This window comes from Serinus canaria, assembly GCF_022539315.1.
Source record: "Serinus canaria isolate serCan28SL12 chromosome 7 unlocalized genomic scaffold, serCan2020 HiC_scaffold_29, whole genome shotgun sequence".
NCBI lineage: Eukaryota > Metazoa > Chordata > Aves > Passeriformes > Fringillidae > Serinus > Serinus canaria.
In genome coordinates this window covers 2,474,904-2,488,142 of record NW_026108147.1, presented here as the reverse complement: position 1 = coordinate 2,488,142, position 13,239 = coordinate 2,474,904, and the positions used below count along the sequence as shown (strand labels likewise).

General features: G+C 40.4%; 1 protein-coding gene across 1 annotated transcript in view; it reads left to right on the top strand.

Moving 5' to 3' along the window:
- The window catches only part of BARD1 (BRCA1 associated RING domain 1), a 38,517-nt gene that overhangs the window by 2,195 nt on the left and 23,083 nt on the right, over nt 1-13,239 (top strand). The window contains exons 3-4 of the mRNA XM_050987621.1: nt 33-178; nt 6,750-7,738. Coding sequence (XP_050843578.1) covers nt 33-178; nt 6,750-7,738 — 1,135 coding nt within the window. The remainder of the gene's footprint in view (nt 1-32; nt 179-6,749; nt 7,739-13,239) is intronic.

Genomic DNA, 13,239 nt, shown 5'->3' with positions numbered 1-13,239 from the left:
ACTGGATAATGGGTTTTCCCCTTGCCTTGCAGGTCCTGTGTGGGTGACTGTGTTGGCACCGAGTGCCCTGTGTGCCACATGCCAGCCTGGGTGCAGGATGCACAGATCAACAGGCAGCTGGATAACATGATCCAGCTCTGCAGCAAGCTGCGGCAGCTCCTGCGCATCAACGCCTCAGGTGAGACTCACTCGGCTCCCTGGTGGCTGCAGAGTCCAGGCCACCCCGGTTCATTTTACAGGGAATGAACTGTGCAGCCCTGCTTAAAATTCTGAGAGGCTGTTCCAAATCATGTTTGGAAAGTTTGATTTGAAGGGAGCTGTCTGTATGGATTGCTCGTTCTTTGAATCTGTTTTACTAAGAGATCTGCGTGAGTGGGTTAGTCCATAATTCATTAGAATCTGTTTTCCAAAATTAGATGAAAGTGGGAGAGATTGCTGAGTCATGTGGCACAAAATAGGGGCACAGGTTTCCATATCTTATGGGAGCCCCTGTGTGTAAAGTTCCCCTATTAAAGAATTAATGCATGTCTTCTCCTGCCTCTGGGTTTCTGTGCACTGAGTTGTGCCTGCTGTCCCAGTAATTTTCAGTTCAGGGTTTTTGCACACGGGGAAAAATGATCTATGTTCTTTGCCTAAAAAGGGGAAAGAAGCAAGTCTTAACTAATTTATTTTCTGGTCCCTAACAATCAGCTAATCTGCTGCAGTGAAGTTTTGTCATTGCTGTCTGTGCTAGGAGATTGCAGAGAACGTACTCTGGGAATCAATCTCTATCAAATTTTAGATTGTTTATCAAAGTAGGAAAAACTGTATGAAATCAACATAGATGATTGTGTGCTTCCTCTGCAAGCTCAGAGAGGAGCATTTATGTAATACCAAGTTTTAGAAAACATTGATTTACTTGTCAGATACAGAGTAGGTAATTCTTCCTTCATTGTTGCTTCCCAATATGTTTGTCTAAGTCAGATTCCTTTTCATTGTCTAATCCTATCAGCACCTATCAGCACCTTCACTCATTTATGGAATATCTCTTTATTGACACCAAAATGGATTTTAAGTGATGTGGCTTGAAGCCTGTGTCCAAGTGTAAAGGAATACATTTTATATAGGTATAAAATCCTGTGGTGATTAAATCTTCTGGAGCACAGAAAACAGATGATGGCTTAAATAGGATTTCAGGGAAACATTTTAAGTGATGAAGGCTTTTAAAAGCACACTGGGAAGAGAATCATTCTGAGAGGAACTGTTTTTGATGCTATAAATAAAGCATTTAAATACAACCCGGTAGCATTATTGATACTGTTTAGATGTTTTGGAGAGCTCTTAGAGATGGATTAACTCTTAAAAATTGGTCTGATGTTTAACTGTACTAAAAATTGAATACTACATTTAATCCCATAGTTCTTCTAAAATGTAGTCTGTGTGCTGTGGCTAGGCCACAGAACTAAATGAGGTCCTTTTTATCATCCCTTGTTCTGACTAAAAGCAGACACAAAATAGAAGTTTATATGAGTGTTTTATATTAAATGATTTGAGAGATGCCTTTCTGTCACTTGTAATCTCTGCAGTGTGCTCAGGATGAGCACAGTGGCCTTTTGGAGGTGTGGTTAGGAGGAAATCCTCCCGAGCTGGTAATAGTTCACTGTCATAAGTAAATGAGCACACCTCTAAGAACAGCCAATTATATATTGGGAAAAAAATATATATATACGGTTGAAAATCACAGGATATTGTAGCTTTAGAGATTTTGAGAGCAAATTCTTCAGGATGTTTTGTCCCTCATCTCCAGCAAGTCCCTCACCTCCCATAGATGCCTGGATACATTAAGTTCTGCCTTGAACTTACTGTATCCAAAGAGAAATATGTTTGAGTTTGGAGAATCATGGGTTCTTTTCTCTTGTTAAGGACTTGCTTTCATGTTCTTACAGCACCGTACTTCTGTCAACAATATTTTCTTCTCTTTTGTGTTAGAAGGTCAGAAATTGTACTTTATGTTCCAGTAAAGGAAGTAGACCGAAAAATCAATCTTTCAGTGCAGGAGAGAAGCAGTTGAAATAACGAATATTTCCATATATTTGTTTTATGTCCCTTTTGCATATTTGCTGTGTATACCTTGTTTTGAGACAATTGTAGCTTCTCTTGAATCTTGTTGGAGATCCTTGTTGACACTGAAATTTCTAAGTGCATCCTGCTAGTAATTTTTTTTTGTCTCTGACAGAGCTAGTGCATGCAGTAAGTTGTGTGTTTTTCTTTTAAAAAACCCCATGGAACTGCTGTGACTGAAAAGGATAGGGTTAAACTCACACTGAATATTTCAAATACAAAAATCCCTGTACCTTGAGGTTCCACAGTAGACATGAGAGGGATCTCACTTTGTATTCCATTGGGATAAAAATAGCTTCTGCCAAACAGCATGTGCATTGTAAGAAGCAGCAGCAAATAATTCAGGAAAGACTGCACAAAACAGCTAATACTTCCCTACTTCCCTTTTAAATTAGAGGGAAACACAGCCAGTGACACTCCTGGGGTGACTGAAGATGAATTGACAAACCTGAAACTGGCTGGAAAATGCAGATTATAGGTGGAAAATTCAAGCTATAGGTAGGAAATGCTGAGCCTCCAAATTAATTCACTTGTTGGAGGTTTTCTGTGCTTAGTCTATGGCAAGATGAAGAGAGGTGCCTGACATTTTGGCTGCCCTGTGCTGTGCCTTCCTAAGGGTGAAGGGAAGCTGCCTGGCAGGCACCACAGGCAGGATGTCTGCACTCAAACTCCTTAGCTTTAGTGTTGCAGGGTCCAAGGTATCTTGGGAGCTGACACTGGTGGTATGATGGGCTTCATGGGTGGGTAATTCCTGAGGACTTGTGGAATCATGGGCCTAGTGTACATAAACCACTTGATTTGTTGATTTACAGAGATGATTTTGAAAGAGAAGTTCTAAATACTTGAGAGTTTTCTGTGTGATATAAATTTTCAGAACCATCAGCAAGCATTTATAGTTGATTTTACCTTATTCTTTGTAGCAATCTGCTTCACTGTTACACATCAAACAGAAGGACCTCCCCCCTCTTCTCATGCAGAGCTGCACCTTGCAGGAGTTGATCAAAGCTTCCCAAGCTGGTGCTGATGCTGGTGGACAGTCAGGTCAATCAGCCTTTATAGCATCATGACTGTTTCACATTTACTGCATGTGGAACTCCTGTAGTAACAGATGACATTGCATTTCATGGCTGCTGTGACATTTTTCATAACATCTAAAGATTAAGTTTGAATTGCTGGAATTTCTCCCTTTCCCCTTCGGTGTTGAATACTTAACTTGCAAAATAATCACTCTTCAGTGAAGGCACTAATGTTGCACAGATGGTACCAAAGCTCTTCCCTTTGATTTTTAATAAGGGACTAGTTTGTTAAAGAGATTTCTCAACTTCTGTTCTGAAACCCGTAATAGAGAATAATTTAAAAGGCACACAATGTGCATCATTACATTCCTTTGATGCAGATTAATGATAGCTAAACCACATTTTCTAATTGCTCCTTTTTTTCCCCTGCACTAACCTGCTATTGCACTGCAGCAGAACTTGGAGCTCTAGTTGCAAGGCACTGACCATCTCCTGGTATTTCTGTGTACTCTCAACCCTTTTAACACTTAAGAACTCCAACTCTATTAAATGCCAGCATTGAGAAACTTGTGCTTATTGTGTGCAAATAACTCTAATTTAGAAATAATTCAGTTACTACATTGTGTATCTGAATGTTATGTTTAAGAGGTAATGGAGACTAAATTTACTGCATTTATTATAGGCTGATTCTAATACTGTTATTGTGGATGCCCTTTATGCTATTGCAGATGCTTAAAATCTAGAATTAGTAAGGAATGCTCTACTGATTTACCTTGTCTAAATGCCTCTCTGAAAATCTTTGTCAGGACACTTATGTATTAAAAAGACAAATCAAAATCTTAATAGTAATTTTATTTCAATCCTGTTGAGATCCAAGCTCTGGCTTCAAACTCAATGACAGCAGAGAATTCATTTGGATTGATTTTATTGGGAGCAATTATCTCTGAAGGTACTTTAACTGAATGAACTTAGCTACCAGATAATACCCTCTTTATATGAATTAACATTTACTTATTTAATCATAAGAACATCCTTTCAGCTTCTTGACTCTGGATCTCCCCTCTTTATTTCTCTCTCACAACTCTTGGTCCATCAAGAGATTTGATTTTCAGGGGAGGCAGATTGGCCATTTGTCCAAGTTGCTGGGGCTCCCTACCTTGTACACTTTGGAAATGGAGGAAGGGGTAGCAGAGTCTGAGAAAAGCCAGAAAATTCAGTTTCCTGCCCTGGGTGTGCAGGGCTGGCCTCTGGATGGAGTGGATCTCTGTCAGGATATGGGCATCTTCTGATCATGTCCCGTGAGTGCCTCCCTGGTCTAGAACATGCAGCACACCCTATTACACCTCAAGTCATTGCAGGTGAGGAAAAACACTCCTTGGGAAGTATTTATTTAGCATGTTCTGTTTTCAGCAGGTTTTTAATAACCTGACTGGTAAGTCCCTGCTGAGCAACCAGCATTGACCAGATCAGTTCAGGAAGCCTTGTGGTGGATTTCTCACAGGCTTTCCTGCTGCCAGAAGTGGTACATCAGTGTAAATGCTTCATTGTGTTCTGCTGCTTTAGATCATACTTCTGAAGGACAGTGCCTTTGATTGAATTTGTCACTTGGACTTTAAAGTCTTGCTGTGCTATATACATCAAAAAGAATTCTGGCCATCACAAAATTGTTGCACAAATTACTTCTGCAAGCCGATGTTATTCTTTCTCTTTACTTGGGGATGACTGATACTTTTAGCACGGTAAATATTTTACAAGGAGATCTGCTAGTTTGTGTAAACACTGGCAAGATGAGAAAATAGTAACTTGTGTTTTATATTTTGCATCTGTTTGCAATCAAGCTCTTCCTTTTTTAGATGTTATTGCCAGAATGAGATTGGATATGTTCTCAAGGCTAGCTAGTTCTGAGATTTCAGTCTCAATTTCAGTGCTTTTTTCTTGTTTGCACCAAGCCCAGCCTTAGAGGAAAACCAAATAGCTGCAGTTCTGTACTTGATAATTATCTTTAGATGACTAAATGATTGATTACCTAGCCTCAAGCTGTATTCTTAATGACACTTTTGGTCTGATGGCTTTACATATTCCTCTAGCTGAATCTAACATGTAACAGGATTTAATTTGAGGGGTAAGTAGGGTAATTGAAATCAAGATTAAGGAAACATTTAACTTTGCAATATTGCTTTGAAAGACAACTGTGAATGTCTGTTTTAGTGTTGAATTACTAGCTACATGGTTCTCTTTTAAGTGGAGTTTCAAAAGCACTTATTTTTGTGACTGAGAGATTGGAACCAGTGTGTTTGTTGCTATGAGTTTATCCCAGCTTGCTGTGAAAAACTGGCTGTAGTTACTAAGACCAAAAATAGAAGAGAAGGTATGGAGATAATAAATTAGCCATAGAAACTTAATGCACTGAAGTGAAAGTGATAGATTGTTGCAGTGAGTGTCTGTCACTTTTAATAATTGAGACTTTATATTGTTTATTTCAAGAATATTTAAAACCCTCCCCTCCCTTCTAATCTCGGTCTTAGTGCTGCTTCAGAACAAAATTCATATTGGTTTTGTGTTTGATTGCTATAAATCACCAAGACTTTTGTGAGTGGTAGTCCCTAAGGTTTGAGGCAACAGGAAGAATGAGTTGTGCATTTACTTTGGAGGACTTGTCCAAATAACCTAAAATGACACCAGTTCAGAATGAAGGAATTGGTCAAAAATCTGCTATGGTTCTTTTGTGTTAAAAAACTGTGACATTAAATTAGTGTCTAAGTTTAAGGTCACTTTATACTCCTTAATTTATTCTTAAGCCATTGAAGACAGTATTTATGTCCTCAGTCCTTGTTCTCAACTGTTATTTCATGTGCTGGGAGTACAGGATATTCCTCCATCCTGGTCATTGATTTGTAATGTGCTGTACAATGTGATTTATAAAATTGCTCCACTGCATATTTTTAAAGAAATGTTTGAGATCATCAAAATGCATAGCTTCCTTGAAGTTATTTACTACCCAGGGGTAAAGGATCAAATGACAGGGCACAATTGCTTACAGATTTTCTATATATATTCCTCTGGTTCATCTGCTGTATCTGTGGAATCAGTCAAAAATTTTCAGGAATGTTTGACATTTTTATAAGGGTATTGGTTTTGCTTGCTTACAGCTATTTTTCCTTTCCATCTTTGGATGAACTGTAATATCTCTTTAGAAAATTGTTTCTGTGCTCTTTTGTGTATGCACATGCCTCTTTGTTAACTTTTTTTCCAAGGAAAACTCAGTGAGAAAGACAACTTCTGTCTGTCCTTTTCTCACCTGGTCAGAACTCTGCTGTGTTGTGAACTCAGACTACTGAAGGAATTGCTCTGCCAGGATGTTCACTAGCCTGATGGACAGCTGTCAGTGCACTGGGATCTGAGCTCCACAGTGGTATGTGGCCTGGCCAGGGCTTTTAAAGTCACTCTATGTGCCTTCTCAGAAGGGTCACCTTGCCAGGGCTTTTAAAGTCACCACATGAAGAAATGAAGGCACTCATTGATTGTATTTAGTAACACTTCATCAATTCTTGCAGTTGTTATGATCTTTTTTTTGCTTTGTGAGCTTCTGAAGAGTACTCCATAATTATTTTTCCCCTTTTCTCATGCACTTAGATTCAGCAGAAGATGCATCCACACCGCCTGACTCAGAGATGGAAAAGAAGAGCAAGAAGGAACAGATAAAAATGTGGTTCAGCCCAAGAAGCAGGAAGATTCGATGTGTGTTGAAGAGGAGTCAGGCTGGCACTAAAAGCAGTGACCTTGGTCAAGACACATCTTCAGCTTATGATTTCTTTCCTTCCCCTCCTCATGAAAAGCCCTCTAAGCCCACAAAAAGACCAACTCAGAGACAGAGTAAGAAGACGAAGAAGAAACATCTAGCAGACATTAACAAAGAGTGGAGCTTAGAGAAACCTGAGCAGAAAAAAGCTGAGAAGACTGCCAAGGAAAAGTGTGTGACCATCTGCAGTCAGCCAATAGTGCTGTGCACTCAGGAACCAGAGAGTCCTGAAGAAAGACCTCAGCAGGAATCTCTGAAGGAAGCTGACTCCAGCAATAATACAGAAGATGTGGAAGTTCTACCAAAGACAGAATCCCCAGAGAAGAAAGATAACAGTGAAGTTGTGTGCTCTGCACAAGAGAGCAAGGAAAAAAATTGTGCTGCAGAGGCATTGCTGTCAATAGCAAATGAAGTTACACCCTTGAAACGTGGAAGGGAGCAGTCCAGACCTCAGGGTACTCCTCAGTCTAAAAGAGCAAGAAGTGAGAGGGGCATTCCTGGGAAATCAGGCAGGCAGGCTGATGGCTTAGAGGAGTCTCTGCAGGGCTCCCCCATCTCCCCAGGCACTGGACAGACACCAGTCCAGATTTCTTCCTCTGCATCCAAAGTCACCGACACTGGAGTGAAGACAAGAAGATCTGCAGCTCTTCAAGCCATGAACAGTCCTTCACTTGCAGAATCTCCCTCTACCCCATCCACTTCCAAGAGTTGCAGTCAGGTGGCAACACCACTCAGTCCTTCTGTGGTGAAATCCCCTGGTGTCAACACAATTGCCAGAAGAAATTACAAGGGGGAGACTTTGCTCCATGTTGCTTCCATCAAGGTAGGACCATCATCTTCTAGTTCAGCTTTAAGCAGAGGTTTAAAAAGACAATGTTGTTTAAAAATATTCTGGAAACCAGTTACTTCAGAACATCCTGTTTCAGGGAGGGAAATCTCATTTTGTGATCTGTTTCTTCTGGGTTTATTGGGAGCTTTCCAACCTGATTCTCTGATTTCATAAAGAAATGACTGTTTGAATGATCAAAGATGATTGTACTTGGAAACTCAAAGCACTACAGTGTCAGTTATACCTGTGAGGTTTAGGAAGTGATAAGCATTTAAATGTTTTGGCCTTGTGTGCCAGGAAGCTGTCTCTGATTTGTCACAAGGAGTTTAGGAAGTATTTCAGATCTCACTGAGTGACCTTGATCCGTTCAGTCTGAGCTGGTAACTCAGCCAGGAAAAGATCTGAGTTATGCACATGAAGATAACTCTGTGAAACATTGGTTAACATTATCTAAGTGTTGAGATCCACCACCTGATGCAAGTGTTGGCTCAGGGGAATGAGGTGCTGCACCCTGTGATTGCCATGCTGATTCCCTGTACTCTGGAGGGAAGGGACACAGTTGGGGTGTTCTGACTCTCAACATTATTCTTGGAATGTCAGCTATCACTCATTATGCTGTTTATATCTTAACCAGTTCCTGGTATGGTAGAACTTCATGGCTTTGCTCTTTGCAGGGGCTGTCCTTGCCCATTACTTTTTAAAAGCTGGGTAAAACATGTCCCACTCATCAGATATACTCATGGCAGCTCCCTTCTGAGAGGTCATTTCAAAGAGTTTGTAGTCTGGCAATTTAAATGTACTTTGTGCTAAATCATATAATACAAATGCTGTGTGGTTAATAAACTGCATCTACTGGAAGAATTGATTCTTCTCTAAGCACCTGACATTTATACAGCACTTCTGGCTGGTGAGACAGAGGCTGTTCTTGATAAATAACTCTGTCCTCTTCCAAAGGCATTCTAATAAGCCACTCCTGCTGCACGAGACCTTTTTAAATGGAAGTGTCAGCTGAGCTGAGTTCAAATCTTGTATTTGATGTCATTAATATGGAATTAGAGGGGAGAAAATGAAATGTTGTCCTCACAGGACTCAAGAGCTTTGAAGGAGAGATCTCTTGTTATCTCTTGTCATAAGTCCTGCATATTCCTCTTTATTAAAACACTGTTTACAAATTACCCTTCTGTGATTTTCTGGGAATTTGTGATGAATGCAGTCATGACTGACTGGTTCTGAAAAAAATAGATCTGCCTTGACAAGTTTTCACACAGGTATGGTTTCCAGCAATATGCCTGATGCTTCTTTGGAACACAGGTATTTCATCTAAGGAAACAGCATCCCTGCAGCTTATTGAGACTTGGAATATTGGCATGTTGGGGAAATGCCAATAAGGTTTCATTGCAAAGCATTTTGATGATAAATGAAAAATTAAGCAGTTCATGCTGTAGACAAAAAGGATGATAAACATGTTTTGATTATTGAAGTTCAGTGGTGTTGCTGGCACTCCTTACTGGCATTGGTACAGCCAAAAAAAAAGCTGACTTCCAGCTGGAGTGTGGGCAGTGGGATGGGCTTTTTCAGTCCTGTGTGTGAGTTCCTTTCACTGTTGTCTTTTGATGTTTATAATTATTGAGCTAAAGTGGGAAATGGCTTCTGTTCCTCATTAGTTCTGCTGTGGTTTTTATCCAGCAGCTCCACTCTGATTGAGGAGCTCATTAGCAAAGGCTTTTGTAGCTAGCTAGGTCTTCAGGTTGATTCCCAAAGTTTGCTTTGAAAAGGAACTAAAATAAGACAAGGAAAGTGATGCTTGGTTATGATCTTTGCACTTGCAGAAGCCCTGTATGAACTGATAAAAGTATTTTGTCAAACTGCTCTTGAAAATACCAGGCTTTATCCTCTTTGTGTATTTTCAGTGTGGGGTTTAGATTTACTGGTTTGAGTTTGGTTGGTGCTTTGGGTTTTTGTTTTTTTTCCTTCTAACTAGTTCTGATTGTTTGTTTTTTTTTCCTGAAAGAAGCATTTCTCTTCCAATTTTGTTTTATGGGCAGGTTTTTTTCTTGTTGTTTTCACAGCAAGTAATGTTTTTCCATGTGTGTAAAGTGAAACAGACTTGTAGCTGCCACCCTCCCCCAGAGTAAAATGAAGTCTAATTCTCTGGCACTTCATTAGTTACAAAAACAAATCTGTATTATTTTCATTAGCTGTTGGGGTCTAACAGCCAGATTCCAGTTAAAGTTAATTGAATTATCCCTTTTTTTCTTATTTAAAAGAGATCATAAACAAGGTTAGCAGGCATGAGAACTAAGAGTGTTGTGCTGTTTATAATGATTCTGAAGGATTGTCCCCATTTACTGCTAGTACTAGTAGTTATTATTTTCACTGAAATCAAAATGGTTCTCGAGAAAGGTTCTAGTGTGGATGAACTTAATGTTGAGTTAAACTAGTAAATGAAAATAAATGTGACTCTTCCTGTAACAACCAGCAGTCACGTTTGTCTTCATAGTCATTAAAGGGGAAAATCCAATTAGTTAAAATACAAAATGTGACCTATTCACCTCTGAATATTCTAAACTAATGGGAAATTGCCCCATCAACAGCCCTTCCACATGGGACTTTTTTTTGCAGTAAGAGAACAGATTGTTCCCAGGACCAGCTCTTCCATGGCAATTAAATCACAGCAGCACTTAACAGTCAGTGCAGAGTCCTAAATCTGCTGTGGAGAGAGGAACCCCCAGTGCCTTGGCACTGCATTTCAGGTCTGGGTGGTGCCTCTGCTCCTCCTGCTTTGCTGAGGGAAGGGATGGGGCAAATTGTGCCACTCTGGATTCCAGAGAGAGAGACAGTGAACTGCAACAGGAGAGGGTGACAGGGGACCTTGGCAACATTACAAGGAGTAGATGGGAAATAGCTGGGAGAAGGCTCCTGGTGCTTCAGGTTAGGAGGAAATAAGGGGTTGTCCTTCTTCTGAGGAAAGAATTTGTCTCTATGCAGAGCATCTGTTGAGTTTGGAGAGAGAGGTGTAGTGTATTTGGACCAGTTTTGGTTATCTCCTGTTCCAGGAACCCTTTCATTTTGCCAGCTCATGATGGCTTTCCCTCCTTGCACTCTCAGACTCACAGAAAGGCTTCACCCATGGCTAGCCTGCTGTGCTGGACTCCTCATGGTCATTATAATTAACACAGTAAAATAACTGTGAACTAATTCCTTCTGAGCCTGTGAGAGTGCTCCTTTTATTGCTGTGTTACCAGTTAATGACACCTCAGGAAGGAAGAGCAGAGAAGATGGTGTGGCTTTGTGAGCATGTGATGACAAACATCAGGATGGCGTTTAAATTTTGTTTTCAGGTGTCTGACCTAGTCAGCTGTGCCCTTCCTTGCTTTTGGGACTGGATCTGCCTGTGTCATGGCTGGGAGATGGGTCACAGATGAACATCTCCCCTCCTGGAGAGAGGAGGTCAAGGCAAATATGAAATAGTGCAATGGTTTCAAATGCAGGACATGAGAATATGGAAACTGGCCATGAGTCAAAGCAATCCATCTTCCCAAGTGCTGATCTGGAAGCTTGGAAACAAATTACCATTTCTTTTCCAATAATGCTTGGTTGTCACTTGTCTTGTTTCTGAGGCTGGGCAACTTCTTGCACGTTTTCTCTTTATTAAAGGTTAATCATAGCTTCTTGTGTGTTTGTTATCAGGGAACAGGCTGTGTGGGGAATTCATTTGGAGGATTTTGAGGTGAGAAACTTGCAGGATTCTGGAAAGAATTCCCATAAGAATTCCCACAACCTCTTTATTGCATATTTGTCCTCCTTGACCATTTATGAGTTGTAGATAATCCAGTTCCCCCACAGCTTAAACAAGCAAATGGCATTGTCTTTGAAAGGGGGCTTTTTGGTTCATTTGTTTGACCTAAAGACTGAAGCTGCTTGATTAAATTTGTAAATAAAAGAAGAATTATTTGGTTGAAGGAGTACAGCTCTTAGCTTCATCTTCATGTACTATCCTAATTCGTTGGATATCTCATTAACTGGTAGAATATGTTTTCTGGTTTTTATTTATTTAGTAATTTGACTTTTTGGTGAAAAATATCTTGATTTATGGAAGTTTGTAAAGGACAAAATGGAAAAGAAAAGCCCTGTAAAATAGAACTAAAAGGACACTTGCAGTTCTTGACCATATGTATTAAATTCAGGACTTGAGAGAAAAGGAAAAAAAGCCTCCAACAACCTTTTGTAAGCCAAGTAGAGATGGTTTTCTGGTCAGAAATTCTCCTTGGGAGGAGGAAGTGCTAAAGCCCTGTAAATGCTCCTCTCTGTCTCATCTACTGCCGGCTCCAGCTCTGCCAACAGATGGCCCCAGTGCCTTTCCTGCTTCTCCTCTTTGCCGAGCTCCGGGAGCGGCGGTGCCGAGGAGGAGCAAACCCGTGGCTTCACTGCCGTGTCACTACGGCTGAGCTTTGTTATGAACGTGAAATGTCCTGAGCTTTGTTTGTTCCCAATGGGTAATTCTGCAATCTGCAGCAGCTCCTGCTTTTTCAAGAGCTGGATGTAATCCTTCATTGATAATTAGATTTCAAAATAAACACTTGCCTGTGAATTCTTAATGGTAGGAGCATTTTTCTACCTGATGTTTGCCTTGTTCTCCTTTTCTGAACAAGAATGTCTCCACTTAACGTTTCCCCTCTGTTGCTGCAGACTGCTAAGAGGGTCTCTCCTTGTGTCCCCTGGTTATGGCTTCTTGGTGCACACTGGTGATATTCCTGCTGCATCAAATATACTCGAGGAACTAAATGTGCAGAATTAATTTCAGCATTAGTCAAAGCACATCTTTATGCAGCATGTTGGAATTACTCATTCCATACTAATAGGTGTAGTTTTTTCTGCTCTCTTGTGGAGGGAAGACCTGGAATTCTGGGATTTGCACCTCTGTGCTCCTTACTCTTGTTTAAGAGTTTAGAAAAGCATTTATTAGCTTATAAATGTTAGTAATTCCTTCAACTTGGATAGAAGTGGCCAATGTAAAAAATCACCAAGCCACTTTTTTTTTTACTTTTGGATCACAGTTATTTGGCTTGACTTGGCATCTAAAGATGTTATCAGCCTCTGGAAGATCCATGCAAATGTCAGAGGCACCTGTGGCTGGATTTGATGATCTTATAGGTTTTTTCCAACCAAAATGATTCTGTGATTGTGGTCCTGCTTGCAGGAGGGACTTGGTAACATGTCTGTTAATCATCTGCCACTTGAAATTTAGTCTCCTGCTTTTTTAAGCTAAATGTTCACTTATGGTGGCTGACTGAAGAGCCTCTGAGGACACAAAAGGCACATTCTCCTGGCTCTGGTTTGTTAACATCTCTCTTGTAATCCTGATTGGCAGCCCCCATCCAGTCCCTGCACAGCTCATGACAGCTTTCCCTCCTTGCTGTCACTCTCAGTGCTCGGTGCTGGTTGTAGGGAGCAGGTTCCATTTACAGATGACATGATGACAATATTTATCTTCT